The 26385-nt window shown below is 36.9% G+C and overlaps 2 protein-coding genes across 2 annotated transcripts in view; one reads left to right on the top strand and one right to left on the bottom strand.

Annotated features, from left to right (window-relative positions):
• Window positions 1–26385, top strand: part of LOC134653604 (semaphorin-2A) — a 151685-nt gene that overhangs the window by 77051 nt on the left and 48249 nt on the right. The window contains exons 3-6 of the mRNA XM_063509001.1: window positions 1950–2037; window positions 5414–5465; window positions 7222–7284; window positions 14955–15062. Of these exons, the coding sequence (XP_063365071.1) occupies window positions 1950–2037; window positions 5414–5465; window positions 7222–7284; window positions 14955–15062 (311 nt within the window). The remainder of the gene's footprint in view (window positions 1–1949; window positions 2038–5413; window positions 5466–7221; window positions 7285–14954; window positions 15063–26385) is intronic.
• LOC134653507 (uncharacterized) lies at window positions 18740–24409 on the bottom strand. Its single transcript, XM_063508876.1, has one exon. It carries the CDS (start codon window positions 23951–23953, stop codon window positions 18740–18742), a length of 5214 nt encoding a protein of 1737 aa, XP_063364946.1. The 5' UTR covers window positions 23954–24409.

Here is a 26385-nt window from a genome sequence, read left to right as displayed (position 1 = left end):
TGAATTTATAAAGAGCACATATACTTTTGCGTCTCGTCAAGGTACAGTCGAAACTTGCATGGCTGAGCAGACGACGGCGCCGTGAAAAATGTATTCTATCAGGTGGCAGCGCCGAGCTCGCAAATAGGAGAACAGTTTAAAAAGTCTGCCAAGAGGGAACTGGTCGCGCTGCGCTCGATTGCAAATTGACTATTTTATTTAAGTTAAAATCTTGCACCGTAGGCAACTGAAGATTTCCTAGTTATCTAATGTGAATATTGGTCTGACATGTACACAAAGTAGACCCATAGAAATGTTTGTGTAAGATAGAATCTTAAATGTGATTTTTTTATTTATCTAGTAACTAACACTTACGGTATATTATGACAGCGCTTTAATTCTCATAATTAAATAGACTGTACGTTTTAGATATTTAAAAAATATGGTTTCTCAGTGATCTATGACTGCGTGGGGTTAAGCGACATTATAAAACCTTTCGTAGAAAACTAGTTAAACACGTGTATAAATAATATATTTAATGTTAGCTCACTGTAACATTACATATACCTATATAAAACCACAAATTCTCCTCTCCTTGGAATTGTAAATAGTATATAGCAGTGCCCAATAGGGTTCACAAAGACCTAACTTATAAGTTTACCACCTTTACCTATTGAGTATATATGCGCAACAGTAATTTTATCAAGTCAATCTCAAGGAGTCACAACTCTCACTTATTAACTGTACGAGTACATTTGGTTTATCACAAAGTCTCAAATAACTTACAATAGTTCTAAGTCTGTTAAGTTCTTGTGGTTAATCTATTAGTTTGAAAGGTTCAAAATTAACGTGAGCCGTGTGTGATCTATTGATATACGGAGAGCAAACATTCGTTCGTACGTATATATCTCGGGTAGCCTCGACCTTGTTTGACCTACAGACTTTTCGAGAACAGAAGCTGGACGATCCCAGAACGAGACCTGTCTTCAGAACTAAACAATACGTTATTTATAAAACATATGCCTCCACTTTGCCTACATATAAGCTTAACATTTATTTGGATAGTGGTGCGTCGTCACTCACAATACGCAAGGCTTTGTATGATATTTTAAATAATAAATTAAGAGTAGCATGAAAAACCTTTTCGCTGCAATACCATTTAATACTGACCAGCTAAACCTAAAAACATAAATATGTTCTTTTTCGTTTTTTTCACTGCGCTACATGAATACGTAGTCCGCTAAACGTAAGTCCTTAGAGACGAATTTTTATTTATTTAATCTGGATTGTAATACTTACTTTATTCAACAAATTTCGTTAATAGTATATACAGTTCTTCAAAAAATAACTTAAAAGTATCTAAATTAATTAATAAACTAATCAAAAAGATCTCCGCGAGCTATACCGGGTGCAAAGGTGCCCATCACACTGGCCGCGTTGCCACGTTGGATAGAGAATACTAATAAATCATAATCTGGATTGGAGACGGTTTATTTTCAGTAACAATAACTAAATATTTGGTTCATATTCAACCTTCTAAAATGTAAAAGATATCAATCTAATGCAAGTAATGTCTATGATTAAACATTAATCAAATTAATGATAAGTGTATGTTCTTATTGTGTTGATTTAAAATCATGCTCGTTGTAATAAAAAGATAAGATAAAAGATAAAAAGATAGTTTATTCAAGTAGGCATAATTACAATGCGCTTATGAACGTCAAATAAAGTTAACCGGCTCCAACCCTACACCTCGGCCCCGAGAAGATTTAAATCCCCCCTCAATTGGAGGAGGGTATACCAATATGGGACCGGCAACAAACTCGGCGGGACACATCTTTAAAAAAAAAATTACATCTTATAATTAACATGCATAAAAAAAATACATAATGTATTTTGGAGTTCGTTCATCACAACACTTCTAGTAGGTATTAAAACCCAAGTGAACAATTTATTTCGTTTGTCCACAGATCATGTCCGGGAATTTACATGCGGCACACTCTACTACAGGACATTCTTCATGGACTCAAAAAGGGACACCCTATACGTTGGTGCTATGTAAGTAACAACAGCATTTATTATTTCATTAAGTAACTAAACCGTAACTAATGCCAACACGTATTATAAGACAGGATGTACTTGTACTTAACATGCGATAATAATAAAAAAAAAATCTAGGCACGAATAAAATATACATTATAACCCAGCCAGCAATGTTTTGCAAATTACAACATTACTAAAATAAAATTACCATGACCAGGTTGAACTTTCAACTAAAATAAAATAGCTCTTAAGCAATAAGTGTTGATTATAAGGCCGCTTTTATTAGCGATGTCACCGACCAAATCTTTCAAAATGCATTTACCCATGAAAGGTTTGAAGTATAACATTCGTAATATCGCAGTCCTGTTACAACGTACAATTTAATTGCAAAATAAATTGGGATTATCACTGTTTAGTTGGTGTTATTTAATACTCCTGCTCCTCCTCGCGTAACAGCCGTAAGTCATTAGAAAACCAGTTAGGATTTTATTGCGTATCAATACTTTAAACAATTGACAGAATTTTCCGATGCTTGAAGCACAGCTGTAATATTACCAATATGCATTATGGGAAAGCATTGTATCCTATTCTTAAGGATTTTATGAGAGCTGTCACATCTAAAATATGAAAAATGTATAGATAAATATCAAAATCTCTTCCCGAACTGGTAAATTGGTCTTACTTTTTCTTTAATAAGAAATCTATCGCAAAAGTAAAATTACCCATCATTCGTGGTAATTTGTGAGCATAATTTAGGTCTGACAAACTATTTCCGAACAACCTTCACGAAAGGTTAACACAAAGTATCGCAAATGAATATTGTAATTGAATTAGGTACCTGTGATCAGAGGAATGAATTATTCAAATAAAATTCAAAAATTAATGCTTACGTCTCTTGTTAATCAGACGCAAGTCTTTTATGTCTTGCCTTATTTTTACTACATACATTATTGTAGTTAAGTCTTTGCTTTGATTTCTTTAAATCTTGTTAGATAATTCAATCTTCGACGCCTACCTGCAAGCATATGTTTTCTTTAAGAAACGTTTACAGTTTTCCTTTTCTAAGCACATTATCTTCACTTATAATCGTTATTTATATACAGGGTGTCTCATTTAAATCGGTCAGTATGGGAAAGTCTTTAACTATAAGGCATACGAAGATCTGTTCTTAGGAACCATGTCATCGGTTTTAACAACAAGAAAAATTGCATTCATACATTTAGAAAAAACCTCTACTCAAAATAATAAAAAGGCGGTGGTCATTTTGAACACTTACTAAAATAAATTTAAGAATATGAAAACAATGCATTTTATTCATTTTAGACATCATATTTCATAGTAAAATTTGCTTAAGACCTACACAATCGATTTCTAAATAGAAATAGTTTTAGTTTTATTTTTCAAAACGTCCGGGTTCGATTCCCGAGCTGAGTACAGGTTTTTTTTAAATGTATGAATGCAGTTTTTCTTATTATTAAAATCGATGACATGGTTCCTAAGAACAGATCTTCGTATGTCTTATAGTTTCAGACTTTCCCATACTGACCGATTTAAATGAGACACCCTGTATAAATGTTACATGAAGTTTTTCTGAATTTTGCGTATTTTGAATATCTACTACATCCCGACATTTCCAACCCTTTACAGCGTTCGTGGTCAACGGGTGATTGAGGAAAAACTACAAAAGTACAAACAATACGGGTAGTAGATAAATAATTCAATATACGCAATATAATCCGATTCAATAGTTTTATTTCATGACTCATGAATCATAAGTATCGCGGTAACCGAAGACAAATTATTTTCTTTTGAGAAGTTTTTATGATTGAGATTTTGAAGTACTTATAAAATTTCAATTTGGTAAGAGATTATAATAGGAGTAATGTTTCAAAGACTTGGAAACGGATAGCCCAAAAGACTAAAAGATTTTGTACACAGAGCGTATTACACTAAAGCAAGTTTTTTAAAACATACTCTGAAGACATGAATCATTACCAACAACGTAATAGCATCTTCTGTAAGTACCTGAGATCGAAATTTCCTACAATAACATCGTTTATAGCAAAGCAAAGTCTTTTGATTTTTAATGAGATTCATCATCTTTACACCACAACGATTTAACTTGTTAGCTGCCATGTATGTGTTGCTACCCAAACTACTCAGACCTCTGACATTTATAAATAGCCCATTGCTTTACCCAGAGTAAACAAGCGCCGCTGAAATTGGTAGGGTCAGATTACATTGGTAATGCAATAATAACGGGTGATGTAGGTCAATCGTGTGTGTCACGAAGGTAATAAAGGCGGTTTTCTGTCGTAAACCGATCTTCTTTAAGCGTTTCATTATAGTTAAATGTTAGTTCGTAATCATGGTCGAACTGCAATTTGAATTTCACTAACCCTTAATGCTGATAAGTGTCTGTAATTTTATTTTATTGGGTTATTTGAATTATGTATTATGTTGTTATGACAGTTACAGACTGAAACAAAGTATCTATTACGCCTATCAATGTAATGAGCTAGAAAAGCGCCTACGAACGAAGAACCCTACTAACTGGAGGCCGATACTAATTCAACAATCCAAACTAATATTATAAATGCCAAAGTGTGTCTGTCTGTCTGTTACCTCTTCACGCTTAAACCGCTGAACCGATTCAGTTGAAATTTGGTATGGAGATAGTTTGAGTCCCAGGGAAGGACATAGGGTAGATTTAATCCCAGAAATCACCCTTAAATGGAGTGAAATGGGGGGTGAAAGTTTGTATGGGGAATCGATAAAAAGCAGATTGGGTAAAAATAAGCTACCCAAATTACTAACTTCACGCAGACGAAGTCGCGGACAGAAGCTAGTTTGTTATAATTTTGATATGACTGTGACGATCGTCTTGGTGATTGGTACGCATCTCACGCGCGACTTTCATTACATTTCGCATGCATCAAACAGCGTGAGCGATCTTCAACGTCAAAACCGTAACAAATGTTCAAATTAGAATCGGCCTCCTAGTCGCTGGCAGTGGGTATGTTAAAGGGCTACGAATTGTTAGTAGCCGAGAAAACGAAAAGCTACGCTGCGCGCTGCCTACGCCGTAGGCAATCATATCACTACATAGTATAAAACAAAGTCGCTTCCCGCTATCTGTCTGTCTGTATGTATGCTTAGATCTTTAAAACTACGCAACGGATTTAGATGCGGTTTTTTTTTAATAGATAGAGTGATTCAAGAGAAAGGTTTAAGTACAATTTGTTAATCCGTGCGAAGCCGGGGCGGGTCGCTAGTTAACAATAATGCTGCGATGTTTTGAAACTTAATGTGCTTACTAACTATTAAATCGGGACTACTGCGTTAAATTGGTAGTAACAATGAATATTATTAATAATTGTGTCTTTTCCAGGGACCGACTGTATCGTCTGAATATGAACAACATTAGCGCATCCCACTGCGAAGTGAGTATTGCTTAACAAAGTAGCATACAAATTTTAACAATCCCATATTAGGGCTCATTTAGACGGCTCGCAAACTCGCATGTGAATTTAGTTATATTGCAAACTATTGAGGTTAAATCTAATTCAGCCGACAGATGAAATACCGCCATATAATGAAACTCGCATGCAAGCGAGTTTTCGAGCCGTCTAAATGAACCCTTAATCTTACTCACACGAGTTAAGAATGTTAGGATGATATTTTTAATCTTTGCATAGGGCTGGTAGTATTTAAGCGGTGAATACAATATCGTATACCTATATAATGTAGTGCATAATTATTTTCCATAATATTGTCTCGGTCATTTTGTACCGAGACTGATTGAAATAGCAAGACATGTTAGTACGTGTCCATGAAAATACGATGGAAAATAATTATGCACTACGGGCCCGATTCGGATTTTGAAATAGACATCTATAAGACATCTTTTAGACATCACCAACCAGCCTATTATGGATAGCTTTATCCATCTTTATCCACGTGATAAAATAACTGTCACTGTTTAACACCGTGGGAAAGAAAGTGATGGACACCGTTTTATCACGCTGTCACGTAGACAAGAACGACCATCATATCCGTACAAGATACGATAAAGATATGTTTAAGATCTAACCTGACAAATTTGACATTTGCGCGATTCTGGAGATACTCTTGAACGATACCACAAGATATGGCTTAGAGATCCAATTCACATCTATTAGATATTTAACTCTATCTAACGTAAAAGTGACATTGGTTGCCCGAATTGCGCTGCAAAAGAGAACAGGTAGGTAAACTATAACGTATCTAGAATACTGCCCCCTTAAGCCAATTAGCGGTATCTCAAATCAAAATTTAATGCAAACATATACTTTAAATTCTGTATTTTATAGTTCCATTTTCAACTATTTTTGTTTTTGAGATACCGCTAATTGGCTTAAGGGGGCAGAATAGATCTAGTACGTGTCGTCTCTTGTGAATATCTTGAAGTTCGAATACGGCAGTAAATCTGTAATGCAACTGCAGTTACCATCCGAATGGCAGCTTAAGCGCGACCACGCGACTTCTTGATAAACATATCACAATGCGACAATAATAGCGACAGCTACAGTGTCATAGTACAAGTCGATTTCCATAACAAGACTTTGTAAATTTTGTAATGAGCCAGACAACCTGAAACTAACCTATTACTCTTATAAGAGGTTTCTAAATAAAATTGCATGAATTAAAATGTCCTCACTATGTAAATGAAAATGGAAATAGCTTAAACTTCACTATTATTCCAATGAGAAGTCAAACTTTGAGAATATTTTAGCAGAAAATAGGTCTGGAACGATTACGTAAGCCTGAATACCTAATTGACTTGTCAAAACATTAATCCTTAGTCCGATGTTTTTTAAACGTAAGTATAACTACAGTTCACCTAAGAGTTAAAACTTTGGCAAATTTCGTGTCATACTTCATAAGCCCCTTGTTACATTATCCTGGAAAAGAAACAGAAGAGCGCAAAAAATATCCCTGAAACTTTTAGTTTATGTACCTAATTTGTCTTATAAAATCTCATCAATCAATTTCGTTCAAATTTCCTTGTATACAGACCAGCCGATCGTGTACTTACCTATATACCTCAATAAATTGTGGTAATCTTATTTTTTTTTTTTTTTTTTTTATTCATAACAATAAAATTATTGTGTTGAACATAAAAGAGTAAAATACTAATATGCCTTATTTTGTTTTCAGCGGGATTCTATAAACTTGGAACCGAGCAACGTGGCCCAATGCGTGTCTAAAGGGAAATCAGAGGTAAATATTGTATTTTTTCTACTCGTCGACTGCAATGTTTGAATTAAGACTTCGTATACCAAAGTGAAATCGCATACTTTTTTCACTATGGGACCCCAACTCAACTATAATATTTATTTCGATACAGTTTAGTCAACTATAATATTCATTTCGATACCGTTTAGTCAACTATAATATTCATTTCCATACAGTTTAGTCAACTATAATGAAATTGACCAATCGAAAGCGCGAAGCAAGTACCAGGGCCTCATGAGTTACGAGAAGGTGTCGTTGATCAACCGGCCGGGGGCGCGGGGCGCGGGGGTCGGGTCGCGTACGAGTATGAAGGTATCGCGGCTGCTGGCGCATCTTAGCTGTATACTTTTGTTTTTTTTACCTACATATATGATTCTTCTACTATAGTTTTAAGTATTTTTTTTGTTGACTCGTAGAAAAAGTATTGTATACAATAGTGATATAATCAAGCTTTTCAATCTCGTACCTTTACTTAGGCAACTCAGCAAGCTTCGTTGCCTAAACACGGTACTCGACTGAAAAGCTCTCCATTATATCACGATTGTATAAAATACTATTATGATCGTTTTGTACCTTTGAATTAGAATTTTTATGAATCTGTATTTGGCAATGTGGTGTTTTGTGTTTCATAATACTTCGGTAAGATAAGCATGTACCAAGTAAGTCCAGTCAGCAGCAATAGTTGCTAAGCGGGCGAGGAGTTCACAGTGATCTTGACGCGGCGTTATTGTTAAGAGAATAAGAGCGCGTCAAGGTAATTTTGAACACCTCGCCCGCTTAGCAGAGTACAAAAAAACTTACATTCTAAAATAAAGTTAAATTTTATATCATAAACTACAGTAATGTATCAATTAGAGGCTGCGTGGCGACGGCGTGGACTAGCACTATTTCCATCAAGGGTTAATCCCGTTTTTAACATTGAGCGGAGCATATTTCACGGCGGGAGCTTAGAGGCGGCCGCCCCGCTATATTAAGGCCGTTAATTTTGATTTACAATCGCTGCGCAAAAGCAATATTTGTTTTATTTCCTAGCGGTTAAACCGCGTCTGGAAGTGGAGGATCGGGCGAGCGATTATTGCGAGTTGCCTCGCTACACGATCGACTAATTCGATAATGCCCACTGTGCGAGCGATTCTAACGGTTGAGTGCGCAGCTGTATTTTCGTGAGCTCTTTCCATTTTTTCCGCGCTTTTTTTCGGATAATCGCGTTAGGTATTCGATTGTTTGTGACATGTTTGTTTCGAGTTACAAAAGCCTTCACAGAGAAGGGTAAGAAAGCCATTTACGTTAAGGAACTTTATCAGTTACGGTTCCCGTATATAAAATAATGACAGTTATATTGAACCACACAAGATGGCTATTTAAACTGGCTGTGAAACCTTTTATCGTGCAGAATGTAAACGTATAGGGCTGAACATTTGTTTGCCTCGGTTATCTCCCCGTCGCAGTTATATCTAATAAGAAAGTCATAAAGTTCGCTACCAGAAATGGGACATCTCATGCGAAATATACATAAAGTCTCCAAGTAAGCAGTAAAACCCCGTGAGGCCCTAAATGATTCCCTCGCAAAAAGCAAAAAGTGCCACAAGCAAATTCACAAGTTTACTGCGACAACTGAATGTCCCGTGATATAGAAACATACACGCTCCCAAATAAAAGGTCAAAACTTTTACAATAGGGAAAGAAAAGCTATAGACCACATGCTACCCATTCAAACTCTTCCTATGGCGAAAAAAGTAAATTTGTTTTATTAGTATCAAAGAGGGCCATAAAAAAGAAATATCCATGAGTCTATCACCTCGATCGTGGAAGGAACGGCCACTCGTGAAGGCTATAATCAAAGTTTCTCGGTGTCGGCGAGTTTTCCTTTCTCTAAACACGATGTTGTAACACGAAAAAGGCTGGAAAAATGCCGTCGGCAAAAGTCCGTGAGGCTGCCGGCCGCTCGCTTGTTGTTTTAACTCCTCTCTTCTTTGTGACGCTATTAAGGAAAATTCACTAGCTAGGTAAATCAGAGAACTTGCGATTTTCGTATAAAGAATTCATGGGACAAATCAGGGCTCACTATGTTTTTGAAGGAACAGCCGCGGTTTTGACGTGACGCACTTTCCCGCGATTGACGCTCCCGGCGCGCCGTAATATGCAAATGTATTCGCTTGTCTTTGTCAATTACACTTACCGCGTGTCATAATACAAGGGCGGCTCTTGATCCTGTCACGTAACAAAGGAATCCATTACGTTTCCTGGTGATTAGTTTAATTGTGCGGTTAAAGTAATCATATTGAACGCTTTTACCTACATATATTATATTGCTTTTGTCTACTGAAACACCTACCTAAAATACATGTAACATCAACTGTATGTTTAATTGCATATCGTGACAAGCATAATCAACGTGACACCACACGTCATCAGCTCTAATAATAATTAACATTTGAAATTCGTAGAAGCACTTCGTATTGATTGGGCCGTAATAAATATTGGCAATGCAAATCAACGTTAAATTCCTAACAAAAGCCATTATGGAAATATAATTCGCTTTCGGATTGCGCCACTCGATTTTTCCTAAGTAAAAATCTTATAAGCGGAAAAAAGGCGAGAAAAGCAGGCCGTAAATCTACTTACGTAGGAAGTGGCGAATAATTAACGAAATGGACCAATCGAAGGCATTAGTTGGGAGTGAAGTTATGCGAGCGTTCCCGGCTAAGTGCCGTTAAAAGAAACTTAGACGTGGGCCTAATTGTTCTCTGCTTAATTCTGATTGTTTCCGAGCGCAAAACAGTTCTGTTCACGTCAGTACAACGACTCGACGTTCCAAGTATATTAATCCGATAATTACTTGAGAACAATCTTTCTGGAACTTGCTCTGCCAACTCTAGCGTACAAAGGAAAGTGTGGCCGAACTTTTTATGAAGAAACAAAGCCTCTCTATAAGTGTTTACTAACTACAGACGCACACATTTTGTATACAAAACGTGTTTACTTTGAAGTTTCTGATTAAATTATTACACTGAATATAAAAATATGATCCAGTTCTCTTAAGACTATTTATTTATTTTTCTGTCTCAATTCAAATATGTGTTGTCCCTTAATTTTAGGAAAAATTATGGTTAGACTAATCGGTTCATAAATATAAATAAAATATACATAGAGCCGAAACATCTTTATAATAGACTGTTTTTCCTGTCATATGAATTGTTTCCATTTCCTGATTTTTCATTATTTGATTTCTCATTTACCCCAAGATTGGAATCCAAGATAAGTAGCTAAGTACACGTGTTGAATTCACGTCTTCTTACACGGAATATACGAGTACCTACGTGCCCAGCAACATTGCAGATTAATTACTAAATAAGGGCCGGGTGGACTTCAGGTAGGTAGTTAATTATTAAATAAAATTTTCTAAGGTAACTAACCACTTACATATTAATTTGATTTGTTACGACCGAGAAACTTCTTCAAGAAAATTACGTAGTAACTAATAATTTTCTTAATTCGTGTGTAAATAAAATACTGATTGTAAATGAATTCCATTAAAATCTTATGCCGTAACTATTTATTTGAATTAATCACTGTTAGTTATTTTTAGAGATAAAAGCTCGGCCCTGGTTTTATAATCATACCTCTAAACTATAACACACACTCGAAACTAAAACGGATCACTTTGCTACCTTGCTTTTGAATGTACATGTAATTTTAAGTCAAAAATAAAAGAAGTAACTTTTTTCTACTGGGTTTTCGAATACTGTCAACTTGGGAAAAAAGCATTTAACGTGGATTATGTCGGTAGTATTTCTTGCAATTTTTATCTTAAGTTATTAATTTTTTGTCGATACACAGTCGCGTTGTTTTTTGCTCAAAATAAAGGAGGTTTTTGCGCGAGTAAACGTGCGGATTAAAAATCCACCAACAAAACATTGTACCGAAACGTGTGTGTTGACTTCGAGCGACCTGAACGATGTTTACGAAAATATCAAATTAAAGCATATGTTGAAGCAAGCAACATGAAAATCCAATCTTTTATCAATAAACGGACTTCAAAAGGGCTTAAATCGAAATGTGGAAATTAATTTGCGGGTACACCGAGACGTGTGTCAGAATATCAGCGCGTGCTTTCCCGGTGACGTGGAGAAAATTAGTTCCGATCCTCTGGCCGCACCAATCTGGCGATGTATTCAGATATGAAGACTTCATGCTAATAAAATACTGATTCGATTAGATGTGCAAACATTAAAATTCATCGTTTCTAAACTACCTCATAAGTCTCATAACATAAAAAAGTAACTATACATTAAAAGCTAGAAAATTAAGTTATAACTTACTACCGGCTTCGCACGGGTTAACAAATTATACATAAACCTTCCTCTTGAATCAGTCTATTAAAAAAACGCATTAAAATCCGTTGCGTAGTTTTAAAGATCTAAGCATACATAGGGACAGACAGACAGCGGGGAGCGACTTTGTTTTATACTATGTAGTGATAAGGTGTCCAAATGCTTCATTATATTTAATATCAGCGAGCTCGCTTCTAAAGCTACATGAACATGACGTGACATTTTCATGAATATGAGCAATCCAATATGTTTTCGACATTGATTCGTTAAAAAATGTTTAAGAATAAGCCCCCTATCTTTTAATAAACACGCGGTTTTACCTGGGTCTCTAAAAACTGAAATTTCGATTTCATCGTCGTCTGAGCTAGGATTGACAGACTCAAATGGATTTTCGTGTAGCTATGAACTGTCGCTAGCTGTGCCGCTGAGAATATAAATTGGATTATTTAAAAGGATTTGACGACCGGTCTGGCCTAGTGGGTAGTGACCCTGCCTGTGAAGCGGCGGTCCTGGGTTCGAATCCCAGTAAGGGCATTTATTTGTGTGATGAGCACAGATATTTGTTCCTGATTCAAGGTTGTTTTCTATGTATTTAAGTATTTGTATATTATATATATCGTTGTCTACTCGTTATGTATCGTTGGGTACTCACCCACAACACAAGCTTTCTTGAGCTTACCGTGGGGCTTAGTCAATTTGTCCTATAATATTTTATTCATTTATTTATTTGCAAAGAATATACGTTAAAATAAAACTAGATTTGTGTTTTATTAACCTCAAGGTTTAAGGTTTCAACAAATTCAACTCAATATATTTATTTCAGGTTCCAGAAATACAGACAAAAACTTACTTTGGCTTAAAAAATTAATCATCATTTTGTTGAATGATTTCATGAGTTAGAATTTTTACGAACTACGAGTAACAATACCTAATATTCAAGATAGAATGAAAACGATTAGGTACTCGTTTAAAGTTAAATATTTTTAGGTAATATATACAAATTCATTTTTGTCTGGTATAACCGTTTTTTAAAATAATAATATTCGTAAATGCTCTCAATTCTTATTTTCTACTTCAAAGCAGTACTTGTTTTCGCAGACGTCAGAAAAACGAAATAATTGGGACAAGTGATGCTCAAACTATACATTTATTTTATATACAACTGTAATATAGTACCTGTAACCTAAAAGTAGAACTTGTTATGCTCGTAATAATTATATTAGGCGTGCTTGTATGTTATTTAATAATAATTCAAAACTTTTTGAGGTCGATTTAATTAATTGCTCGATATATGATGTTAAGAAAGCATTCAAATAATAATTAGGATCTTTTCCCTTTAGTCTCATTAAATAAATAAGCATATAAACCTATATATACTATACTCAATGCATACCTATGCATGAGTGTACAACCTAATGTTTAATTGCAGTACTTGTAGTATTTTGTTTTGTTTTGGTATTGTATTTTATTATATATATACTTACACATAATAAAATGAAATACTAACAATAATATAATAATGTAAAATTTTGCGACTTCGACTGTACCCGGATTAATAAATTTAGCTACAGCTCAGAACTTTTTGGTTGAAGTATTATAAATGTAATTGGCTATCGTATCTTTAATTAAAGAAACTGTAGGTTTAACTATATTATCATAATATTTCTGTAAATGTAAATGTATACAACCGTTTGTTTCTTAATAAACAATAAATAAATAAAATATGATCTACAAAGAGTTAGAATTAAAATTATAACCTTCAATATAATTGCAATAATATAAGTAACTAAATTAAAACATCGTTGTTTTCGCAATAATACCAGCCTACACGGAAAATCATGACAATAATTTACAATATTACTGTAACAAAACTATTTTACAGTTAATATTTAACCAATGGCATTCTAATGTAAATGACAAGTCTAATTAATGACACAGTATACACATTTAAGCTAGGGATGTACCGACTAGTCGCTGACTAGTCGAGAAAGCCGACTATCCGGCCACATTTGTAGTCGGCGATTAGTCGGCGACTAGTCGGCAAAACAGGCCAATTAGTCGACCTACTATTAATTACAGAAAGCAGGACATCAAATGTTACATGCCCATTTTACTCAAATACGTATTATAGTACAAAATGAGCTTGTGTTCATATTAAATTAATGTATAGGTAATTATGTGGGTGTATCGTCGCAGTAGCACAGAACATCATTCAGTTGATATTGAAAGCGCGACGACGCAAGGAGCAAAACAAAATGTTTTTCTAATGCATCCAAACTTGAATAAAGATACTTCAGTTGCCATACGAATGTAATCTTTATCGGGAAGTTTATGAACTTGGCCGACTAGCCGACTAGTCGGCCGACTAATCGTCCAAATCGGCCAAAACCATATTAGTCGGTACATCACAAATTTAAGCATACAATTATTTGCAGTAACCAGCAATAGTTCAGTGGAGCAGTGTTTATCCACTACAATGCATATTTCTGACGTCCGGAATATTAATGCCCCCTTTAATATTTATGTTGTGCACGAATTTACATAATCATGGGCTCTGTATACTCGTGCCACAGTAAATGTTTAAGCAGTACGCTACATAGGCTTCATTATTAAGCAGTCAGGATCGACAGGCAGACAGCGCGTTGCTTCCGATATTATCTGATATCGCAGCGTCGGGTAGTTAGGTCAAGCACATATGAGATGGTTTAAAATGTTAGATGCTGGTGTGAGAAGTGATAGGTACCTACAAATTTTACCGGCGTGTAAACTGGGAACTGAGAGTTTTGAACATACGATACAAATAAATGGATGTATAAAGTCAAGCTACTGACTGATTATGTATTTCTTCTGTTACCGCACACTTTCACCAATAAACTATTATTCCAATGAATTTCGCTCGAGGTAATATTTCGATGACTTTTATTTCATTGTACTTTTTCAATATTGAATCAATTTGAATTTGCGGTTGTGTTGTTTTTGTTCGATTGTTTATAAATCGGCTTGTTTGTACAATCGGTGTATTTTTTTCAATAATGTCATTGGTTTCTATTTTTAAATACCTATAGGAAGTGAACAGTTTGAAATATTTTAATGAAAAAAAAGTATCTCTTCGTGACAAGTTTAAATACAGAATATACCTAATTACGTTTCTAAGGGTTATCTTGTACAGTCAGCAGCAATAGTTACTAAGCGGGCGAGGTGTTCAAAATTATCTTGACGCGACTTTATTGTTAAGTGAATAAGAGCGCGTATATATATATTACCCATGTATATATGTCTATATATATATTATAAAATGTTTAAAAATGTGTTTTCTTCCAGCACTTCGACTGCCGCAACCACGTGCGCGTGATCCAGCCCATGGGCGACGGTTCCCGGCTCTACGTGTGCGGCACCAACGCCCACAGCCCCAAGGACTGGGTCTTATACGTGAGTACATTTTATATAAATAATAATAAAAATCATTTATTGCACTCTGGGTCCACAGTCACAGAATAAATAATAGTACTAAGTACAGAAGACTCACTCTCTAACAAAACGCGTCTGTTACGATCAGCACAGATATGGCCGCTAGGTATGGCCGATAGGTTATGGCGCGGCTTATGGCTTTCCCCAAAATTGGGGCCGAACGGATGTACTTTTAGCTACCTGTAGCAAAGCGACGAAATCGCGGAGTGAGACACGCCTGCCACAGTTTAGCATCGACGTGGCTGCAAAGCCCTATAGATTGCCGGCCTGATTCGTACTTTAAGATACGTCAAAAATTTGCTAATCGGATATGTCAGTGTCAAAAGTGACGTTTCTTCAAAAAAAACCGGCCAAGTGCGAGTCGGACTCGCGCACGGACGGTTCCGCACCATCAACAAAAAATAGAGCAAAACAAGCAAAAAAAAACAAGCAAAAAAACGGTCACCCATCCAAGTACTGACCCCGCCCGACGTTGCTTAACTTCGGTTAAAAATCACGTTTGTTGTATGGGAGCCCCACTTAAATCTTTATTTTATTCTGTTTTTAGTATTTGTTGTTATAGCGGCAACAGAAATACATCATCTGTGAAAATTTCAACTGTCACGCTTCGTGAGATACAGCCTGGTGACAGACGGACGGACGGACGGACGGACGGACGGACGGACGGACAGCGGAGTCTTAGTAATAGGGTCCCGTTTTTACCCTTTGGGTACGGAACCGTAATAAAAACGCATCTAGTAGTGTATACTGACTTACCTAAATCAAAAGCAAATTGGCCGATAACGATAATTCACTTTTAATTTGATAAGTACTAAGTATTTTGAAGAGCAATGCGCAGTAGCTATTATCTAAAGAGCCGCTACTTGAACTGATCCCAACGAGCCTTGGACACCCGCCAGCGACGCAACAGATCCCCAACAGGTTCCAACACACATCTGTCTTACAGATGTGTATCTAAATGGATGTCGCAAGTGCCGTGAACATTTTAAATGAAAAGTATATAAATAAAAATCACTACACTGATTTCGAAGTAAATGGATTATGTCCAGTCACATCGGTAAGGTGAAGGTAGTGATGGGTAGTTCTAGATGTTTAGATGTATTAACTCTCATTCTCACTCAAAAACATTTCAATACGAGAGACCGAGCAAAATATATGTACCGTAAAATGGGGTGAGTAGGGGCAAAACTGACTCAAACCTCGATAACATTGAATTTTTACATATGCAAACTGAATGGTGTAAATAAGTGTTCCGGACGTTTGTATTTTAGTTTTTATTTTATTTTGGGTAGTTCCATTTCATTTTGACGATAAACAGGAAACAGGAAATCCCACCTCACCCCGTAGTTCCTCGTAATTGGGGTGAGATGTGATTTCATACAAAGGTGATTTTGGAAGATCGTTTGATCGATTTTTTTTATTATGAGTATTACTATAGCTCCATTATAAATAAGAATACATTATTTTTGTAGCAGTAACCTTAAAATCTCATCTCACCCATTCTCTCCCCATTCATAACCCAACTCTCCCCGCTAACCCTACCCACTCCATTTTACGGTAATTAAATATTCTGGAAGAATTTTGCGTTTTTTCTGAATAGGACAAAGAGAAATAATTTTCTTTATAGATTTCCCGGTTTTAAAACACTTGGGTTGTAGTGTAGGCATATTCTAAAATATACCATTACAAATTTTGATCGTATGACTATCGGATTGTATATTTATGTATCAGATTATTGACAAGTTTGTTTGTGTTTTTTTTCAACTCAGCAGGTAAAAATTAAATAAGCTGACCATATAACAACAAACCAGCTAGCAATAAAATATGTCACCGACTTGTTCCTTGTGCAAGAACTAGACCGCTCTCTGAGTGTAGATTCCGCGCGAGTGGTGCTAGATGCATCTGTGACTACGGAGAAACGAGAACCGCGACAAATTTCACGGGCAGTGATTCCAAACGATGCCATAAGACGAGCGCGGATTTTTCTCCCACGTCAGAGCAGAAATTTCTACCCGAACGACTCCGTTAAAACCCCCGCTTCCAATGATCTTACGTGTGAACGTATTTTTCCTTCATAAACATTTTAAAAATGGAGTCTTTAAAGGCCCTGATGAATGGATATTGCTCTCGAACTACGTGAGTGCTTTATCATCGCAGATAAGTAGACTTATTTCCATAAAATTATTTTAAAAGTCATAAAACCTTTTTACAATAGGTATCGAAAGCATACCGCAATAAATTCTCGTGCCCTCACCTTCCCTGCACTTGACTTTCATATAATTTTATGATGTATCGGCGCCCGTTTTGACCCTTCATGCGCTTTATCGCTTTAAGACCTACAACCGTTTTATCTCATTGCAAATTTTCGGTTTAAATAGCCTTTATGTCCATGGGGTGATTTTATAGAGCATAAAACGTATCTTTGAAAGGGTTAGTGTATCCTGTTTGACTTACTTCCTCCAGCCGGCTTTCCATTCCTGATAAGAATATACACTCAAATGACGACATTTTCAACGGCTTCCAATATAATGCAATACACGACATGTACGAGTATATACTAAAGTGCAAATGCGAAATCAGAAACGTGAGGATGCATTTGATGTCGATTTAAAATTTGTGACATGGCCAAAATGCAACACGCCCGTCCAACTCTTACAAATTGTGAGGTTATATCATGTAAGCTTTCTGACTTCATCCATTTCGAATAGCAAAATCTAAAAATAAATGTGATAACGATGCTTCGCTTCTCCTTTCTTTAGTTTAACGGTAACGTTCAGCTACTCGTCATTTAAACTTGTCGAATAGACCTTCGTTCAATACCAACATAGACTAGGAATCCTCTAGACGGAGTTTAGAGCAATTATATCATGTAACCGATTCTGCCAAAAATACGGGGGTGCGGGGGGACGAGGTGAGCGAATCCCGTGCCGTGATTGGTCCGTTCAAAGACACGGATCAATCACGGCACGGGATTCTGACACTTTGACTCGAAGATGGAGTAAAACTACCGTATATAGTGGCAGAGGGGGTAGCGTTACTATGCTCAGTCTAGAGGATGTCTTGTCTGTGAATACCAACGTCAAGAAACAAAGAAACATATTTGATTTCATCCCCAACCCAATGAAATTAGCAGCAATAAAAGTGTAAATCTCGCTCGCCTATTTGTGGAATGCATTTGCGATAGATTTCAACGCGATTTTCTCCCACTATGATGTTGATTGTAATAAGGTTGATTTTGGATCTTGCTGTTTTTTCGAAATAATACAAATGAGTGTTGCTTGTTCTACGATTTATTGAAGACTGAGGTGTGTTTAGGAAAGTACTTATTAAATACGATATGCATGTGTGCGTGGGCCATATACACATATAAGATTTTTAGACAGCTTTAACATACCGCCCACCAAAAGGATATTATCCTTTTTTAAATCAAATAATCATGCAAAATTAATAACAAAATTAAAATACAACTCATCATTACATTCATTACGCGTAATAATTCTTAACCAGGTTTGCATAAACATCAAAATTGGAAAGAAATTTACAATTTATAATAATAATAAAAATAAATATGTTCTTTAATAGAACAAATATCATTTTTTAGACGTTATAAACAAGTATAACATTAATTAATTAATTAACTATTCTGAAACATCGACTGGGAAGAAACAAAGTTTACTGATAGAACGTTTAACAATATTTTCACCGCTCTTGACACTGTACACTCGCGTTAGGCCGTCGTTTCCAGGATGTTTGTCAACAATGCGTCCTAATAACCACTTTCCAGGAGGTAAGTTTTCGTTTTTTATTAATACGATTTGGCCAATATCAAATTCCGGTTCCTTTTTTGTCCATTTCGTTCTTTGTTGAAGTGTTGATAAATAATTTTGTTGCCACGTGTGCCAAAAATCGTTTAACATTTTTTGCAGGTGTTGCCAACGAGACAAAACGTTCGTGTTAGTATCTTTGAAGGTTGGTGATGGTATAGTTATCGGTGCCTCTCCAATTAAAAAGTGTCCTGGGGTTAAAGGATCCGCGTTTTCATCATCGTCTATGGGAACGTAAGGCCGTGAGTTAAGGCACGATTCGACCTGGCAGATCAGAGTTGAAAATTCCTCAAAGGTAAGATGAGAATTAAGGATTCTTTTTAAATGGAACTTCATGGACTTTACTCCACTTTCCCACAATCCACCAAAATTGGGACTGTATACTGGTACAAAATGCCACTGGGTTCCATCTTGTGCCAGCTTTGTAGCTATATCTTCATCAAAGTCCAACTTTGCTTCTTCAAATGCATCTGCCAAGGCTTTATTTGCTCCTATGAAGTTCCTCCCCTGGTCACTCCAGAGATGTGCACACCTGCCTCTTCGTGCAACAAAACGTCTGAAGGCCCCGATGAAGGCTTCCGACGTTAAATCTCCGACAAGCTCCAAGTGTATGGCTTTAGTAACCATACACACGAATATAGCTATGTATGATTTCATGGTTCTTATTCCTCTCCCTTTTGACATAAGTGTCTGATATGGACCAGCGAAATCGACGCCACTATTCAGAAATGGTCGCGCTGGGGTAACACGTTCCTTAGGTAGATCTCCCATTAACTGCTTCTTGGCAGTGGCGTTTTGTCTTGCACATATCAGGCATTTGTGGATGTATGATCTGACCTTTTGTTTCAATTTGAGGATCCAGTATTTACCTTTTAGGTAACACATCATCAACTGTTGTCCGCCATGAAGGGTTCTTTGATGAGCATCAGCCACAAGTAAAAAGGTAAGTCGGTTCTTACTGTCCAGAATTATAGGGTTCTTGCTATCTTCGCTCAGATTTGCGTGTTTAAGACGACCGCCCACCCTGAGTATATTAACTTCATCCAGGTAAGGATTCAATGATTTCAATTTACTGTCACATCTTACATTTTTGTTATTTTGTAGTCTGGTTATGTCATCATCAAATGCTTGTTGTTGTACCAATTTAATGCAAGTCATCAATGAATTTTGTAACTCTTCTGTTGTGAATGTAGGGTTCGGGGTAATTTTCTTATAATTTAAAAAGCGTTTGCAGTACGTAATTGTGTTAACAAGTTCTTGTAAATCATCAAAATCGTCAAACTGGCTTATAATTGAATGATTATCTTCCTCTTGTACCTTCAAGCTGGTGTGAAAGGTTCGTTTCATTTCCAAGTCTGTCGTGGCGTCTGATTTATTAAATGGAATGTCATGTGTTTTTAGCCATTCTGGCCCGTTCCACCATAAATGATGTGAGATGAGTTCTGGTAGCGGGGAACCACGTGACGCAATATCCGCAGGGTTCGATTGGGATGTTACATGATACCATTTGTCGCCAATATCATCGAGAATGGACACCACGCGATTCCTGACGAAGGTTTGCCACCGGTTAGGGTCTCCTTTTAACCACGACAAAACTATTGTTGAGTCAGTCCATGCGAACACTTGGCTTTCAGGGAATCTCATGGCTTCTCTAATTTGTTTAAGCAGCTTTGCCAGCAGCGCAGCGCCACACAGTTCTAATCGAGGCAAAGATACTGGCTTCACTGGACTTACACGGACTTTAGCAGCTATGATATTCGTCTTGGTTTCACCTTCTTCAGTTTCTACTCTCAAATAAGCGACAGCTGCATAAGCCTTTGTAGACGCATCAGAAAATCCATGTATCGTAGTTTTATCTAGTCTTAGTTTAGTTGTGTGCAGCCATCTTGGTATATTGACGTCCCTTAAGTTTTCAAAATTGTGTCTTATGTTTAACCATTCTTCTTTTATTTCAGGTTCTACTTCATCATCCCAACTCGATCGGTGCAGCCAAAGTTTCTGGATAAGCATCTTGGCTTGAATTATGCTTGGTGCCAGCCATCCCAAAGGATCGAACAGTTTTTGCGTTTCTGCTAGTATGTTTCTCTTTGTAATAGTTATCGGTTGCTGGGGTAGTTCAAGTTTGTACTGAAAACTGTCTTCACCCATGTTCCAAGTGATACCCAGTGCACGTACAGTTCCGTCTAGGTTGATATTCATGTTTACATTACTGTTTCTCTCATCCGGTGGGAATTGCTTTAAAAAGCTGGTGCTATTAGACGACCATTTCTGCAAATCAAATCCTCCGTTTTTCAGAATATTTGCAATATTTTTGGCTACATCTACAGCGTCTTCTGTGTTATCTTGGCCCGACATGAGGTCATCCATGTAGAAATCTTCTTTAATCGTTTTTGCAGCTACTGGATGGTGTTTTCCTTCGTCGTCTGCGACCCTTTGTAACGTTTTCACAGCTAAGTATGGCGCAGATGCTGTACCAAACGTGACACGAAGCAGGCGGTATTCTTTAATAGGGTCTGCTGCACATTTGCGCCAAAGAATACGCTGCAGATCTGCATCTTGTTTTGTAACCAAAATTTGACGATACATTTTCTGTATGTCTGCAACGAAGCAGATTTTCTTCATACGCCATCTCATGATTATGTTCCTTAAATCTTCTTGAAGCTGTGGACCCACCAGTAGCTCTTCATTGAGTGAAATATTGTTTATGCCTTTAGATGAAGCATCAAACACAGCTCTCACTTTAGATGTGTCCTTGTCGTTCCTAATCACAGCATGATGTGGGAGATATACTGATGGGGCTTCTATTTCAGTGTCTGGAACTTCTTCCATGTGCTTCAATGTTGAATACTCTTCTATGACTTTGGTGTATTCCTTTTTGAATTTTTTGTCCTTTTCGAATTTTCGTTCTAGTTGTTTGAATCTTCTCAGTGCTATGTCTTTTGTTTCTCCTTCTGTTGACATTATTTTCTCTGTTCTTGTGGGAAGTTTCACTACATATCTTCCTTCTTTTGTTCTGGTAGTTGTATTTGCATAAATAGATTCACAAAGTTTTTCATCTGCTGTAAGTTCTGGTTTTTCTGCTGAATCCAGTTCCCACATGTTTTTTACCAGAAGGTCTAAGTCGAGTTTCTGATGCATGACAACAATATTTTTTGAAGAACTGCCTTCAGCGTCTCCGAATACAATCCATCCAAGGCTTGTATTTTGTGTACATGGTGAGCCTGGAGGACCTTTGATTAAGCCATTAATTAAAATTTTTGCATAGACCTTAACGCCTAGAAGCATGTCTACTCGACCTGGTTGATGGTAGTTCGGGTCTGCCAGATCGAGTCCATTAAGGTGCTGCCAAGCGTGGTGAGTCTTGGTGTGTGCTTTTGATGGGAGTTCAGCGGTTACTCGAGTAGATAAGACAAATGCATTGATGTTTAGGTTGAAATCAGTGTCAAATCTTGACTGAAGCTCACACTGTACCATACTGTTCACTGAGGTCTTAGTTGATTCGAGTCCCGTGGCTGAACCCCTGACAGGTGTCTTGTGTAGTTTCATCATTTGCACGGCTCGCTCCGTGATGAAGTTCGCTTCGGAACCCTGATCAATCAAAGCCCGCAGTGTGAGCACTTGCCCCTTCTCACCCTTTACTAGGACAAGCGCTGTAGCTAATAAAGCATCTGAATTTTGAGCAATGAAGTGCGTTGCTACAGTGATATCATCTTCTACTTCTTCTTTTGGTACGTCATCATCATTATTTTCTTCCATCTGACTAAGATGTGCCTTTATAGTTTCGTTCTTCGTATGGTGTAGTAGAGAATGATGACGTCTATGACAGATTTGGCAGGATGTTGGTAAACGACACTTGAACACGGAGTGGCCGCTGAGTAGGCAGTTATAACATAAATTGTTTGTTTTCACGTAGTCAGTTCTTTCAGTTACGTCCATATTGGCAAAATCCTTACAGTGACTCAGCGTGTGATTATCATTACACTTGATGCACGTTCTACTTGAAGTCGCCGGTGGTGTTGTATTCAAGCTACTTTGTTCATTAGAAGGAGCTGGCGAAGTCAAATGAAAGGTTTTCTGCGTAGCCGGTCGAGAAACTGAAGGAGCGGCCGAAGTAGTCTGGTGAATAAATTCCAAAGTACGGAATTTGGTTTCAAGAAAAGTCCTCAATTCAGACCACTTAGGTAAGTCATCCGGTGTACTCTTAAAGGAATATTCTTCCCAGTCCTTGTGAGTCTCTGTGTCAAGTTTCAACACAATCAAATGCACTATCATAGGATCCCAGGATTCAACTGATACCTTAAGGTTGCTTAGACTGTTCAAACACTCCGTAGTTGTGTCTAAAAGTGATTTGATTTGGTTAGAAGTTTGCGAGTATATCTTTTTCTGCGAAAATAATCTTTTCATAATAGCATTAACAATTATTCTTTTGTTTCCGTAACGATTCTTTAAAGTCTTCCAAGCTTCTTGGTAATTAGCGTCTGTTACTTGTATGTTCTTAAGTAAAGCTTGTGCTTCGCCACTGACACTATTTTTCAAAAAATGGAACTTCACGACGTCGCTTAACGAGCTGTTGTTGTGTATAAGTGACTCAAATATGTCTTGAAACGTTGGCCAATCTTCATAACTGCCGCTGAAAACTGGTGGCTGTACGCGAGGTAACTTCACTTTATCTCCAATTATAGCACTGTCAGTGGCAGTACTGGCAGTATGATTGCATTTACCACTCGAAAATGATGATAACATGTCTTTTATATCGCCACTTAAGCAGAAGTACAAGTCTTCATAAATGTAGTAATCTTCATTAACCAAATAAGGTATATCCATTCGCTTGTCCGTCGGTGTACACTTAAGAAGGTCTTGATGCGCACTTTGAAATATACTCCAGTAATGTTCTATGCTTTTTAATCGCGACTCGAGATACCCCTTTGTAAGTCGTGCTTTAGGACATTTCTTGAGATTTGTTTGAGTTTTTTGTAATATAGTTGCCGTATCTTGTAACACACTTATTAATTGTTCCATATTTGACATTTTGTTTCACCAAATTTCACGTAAATATCCTTATATAAACGGCGAAAAAGTTCAATCTTAATGTTAATTAGTTGCACTCAAATGTTTCGTGTCTATTCACTTTATAACTTGCTATTTAATTGCAAAGTAAATGCAAAGATCAAAGTATTGCAAAGTAAATGCAAAGATCACAAAATGTTCACTATGAAAAAACAGTCCGCCGGCCGCCTTATCGCTCTGGAATGCAGTCCTTTTGTTCTCGTTCGCCGGCGAACTCGCAGACTTCTTCGTTGCTATCCGGTTCGGTATGGACCATATGTTGATTGTAATAAGGTTGATTTTGGATCTTGCTGTTTTTTCGAAATAATACAAATGAGTGTTGCTTGTTCTACGATTTATTGAAGACTGAGGTGTGTTTAGGAAAGTACTTATTAAATACGATATGCATGTGTGCGTGGGCCATATACACATATAAGATTTTTAGACAGCTTTAACAACCGTGCCACATTTCAGCAATAGAGATAAATCCTATTATAAGGCAAAAATTGAAAATATATTACTCGACGTGGGGGAGGGTTGTTCGTTTCGATACTTGCCGGGGCAGCCTTTGTACAGAGCAGCCTGGCAAAACAGAGATAGTACCAATTCTGACGCGACGATGAAACCGTCTTGATTTTACCATAAATTGGTTTAGTTAATTCATAGTTATGTTAATTGACTGCTGTCATTCTCATCGTTATATGGCGTAAAATCAATTGTACCTTCAGGAATATGTGGTATTGTTGCGGTTTATCAAAGTAACGCACATTCATGACTGGTTTTTGATTAAACGTATGAGGTAACTAACGTTGGAAACATAATTAGAAATTAATGCTTTGTAGGTATGTGAAATGTATAGGCTAGCATGCACTGGGCCCAAGACAGAGCGGCCTGGAGAGCACCGGTGAAGAGTGCCCACAATCGTCACCTCCCTCAACCATGAGGTTACGACAAGGACGAAGAAATGTATAGCTACTAGTAGTGTTTTATCGTAGCGTCACGACCATAGAACTCTTATTTTAGCAGCATGCCTAACTCTCAGCCAGCTAAGCTCTTTTCCTACAGCTCAAGAAGAAAAGGAAAGATGAATTCGCTCCAGCTTGCTTATGAATATTTATGACGAGCCATCACTTGCATTATAATGTAACTAATTAATCTAATTACGTTTTATCAGGCGTGTCTCACTCCGCGATTTCGTCGCTTTGCTACAGGTAGCTAAAAGTGCATCCGTTCGGCCCCAATTTTGGGGAAAGCCATAAGCCGCGCGTGGCGCTGTCGCCACCTAGCGGCCATATCTGTGCTGATCGTAACAGACGCGTTTTGTTAGAGAGTGAGTCTTCTGTACTTAGTACTATTATTTATTCTGTGGTTTTATTAGTAAACAAACATATTTGGTTACAATAGTATCCCCCAGTGTTGGGCATTCAAGAATAAAATCATTATTTGAATAAGAAATCGTAGGAATAAAATCATCTCGATTTTATTCCCGTCAAAAATATTCAAATAATTTTGATCGGTAATAATTCGTATGAGAAAAAATTTAATGAGAATAACTTATTCTTAATCAAATAAATATAATCATGATTTTTATTCGAAATAATATTCCACGAATAAAAATTAAGTCTGGGTACCGTATAGGTACTAATTACGTACTGTTAGGTAGATGTAATATAGTACTTAGTCTCTTGTCTAATATATACCTATTTTATAGAATAAAATCTTACAAATTGACTGTCGCATAGTTTCAGTAACCGTATTATTTCTAATTTAATAACCAAATCATTAGGTTCAATTTAGCTGGTCTAGGGGCCTAGCCAAGATGCCAATCGCTTGCGCTCCGACAACGAAGCGGTTTCTGTATCTATCACTCTTACATATTAGTGCGATAGAGAGACAGAGATAGCGTTTCGTTGTCATAGCGCAAACCATTGGCATGTTGGCTACGCACTCAAGGTGCCTAGCCAATATGCCAATTTTTGTTTTTAATTTAATAACCAAATCATTAGGTAAATTTTGCTGTTCTAGGGGCCTAGCCAAGATGCCAATCGCTTGCGCTCCGACAACGCACCTTGGGTGCGTAGCCAACATGCCAATCGTCAAACAACGCTATCTCTGTCTCTCTATCGCACTAATATGTAAGAGTGATAGAGAGAAACTATACGCAACTCTACAGAGCGTTAACGTTTGGCATGTTGGCTAAGCACCCTGATCGGATGATAGAACTAGATAGACAGTGTATAGCGGAATTCTTTAATGGGTACTGTACCTAAACTAAAGTAACAAATATCAAATCAATCCGACTTTTAAATAGAAGGGTGAAAATCAACTTACAAAGTATAACCGACTGACCTACAGAAATTAACTTAATTCTAAATAACATTTTAATTGAATAAAACCTTATTTGGATTAGTCCC

The sequence above is a fragment of the Cydia amplana genome, chromosome 13 (genome assembly GCF_948474715.1).
Source record: "Cydia amplana chromosome 13, ilCydAmpl1.1, whole genome shotgun sequence".
Classification (NCBI taxonomy): Eukaryota; Metazoa; Arthropoda; class Insecta; order Lepidoptera; family Tortricidae; genus Cydia; species Cydia amplana.
The sequence above is the reverse complement of the archived record's forward strand: the minus strand, read 5'-3'. Positions and strand labels throughout refer to the sequence as shown.

Excerpts from the sequence above, each read along its gene's own strand:
- LOC134653507 (XM_063508876.1), bottom strand. The coding sequence starts at position 23,953 with ATGTCAAATATGGAACAATTAATAAGTGTGTTACAAGATACGGCAACT.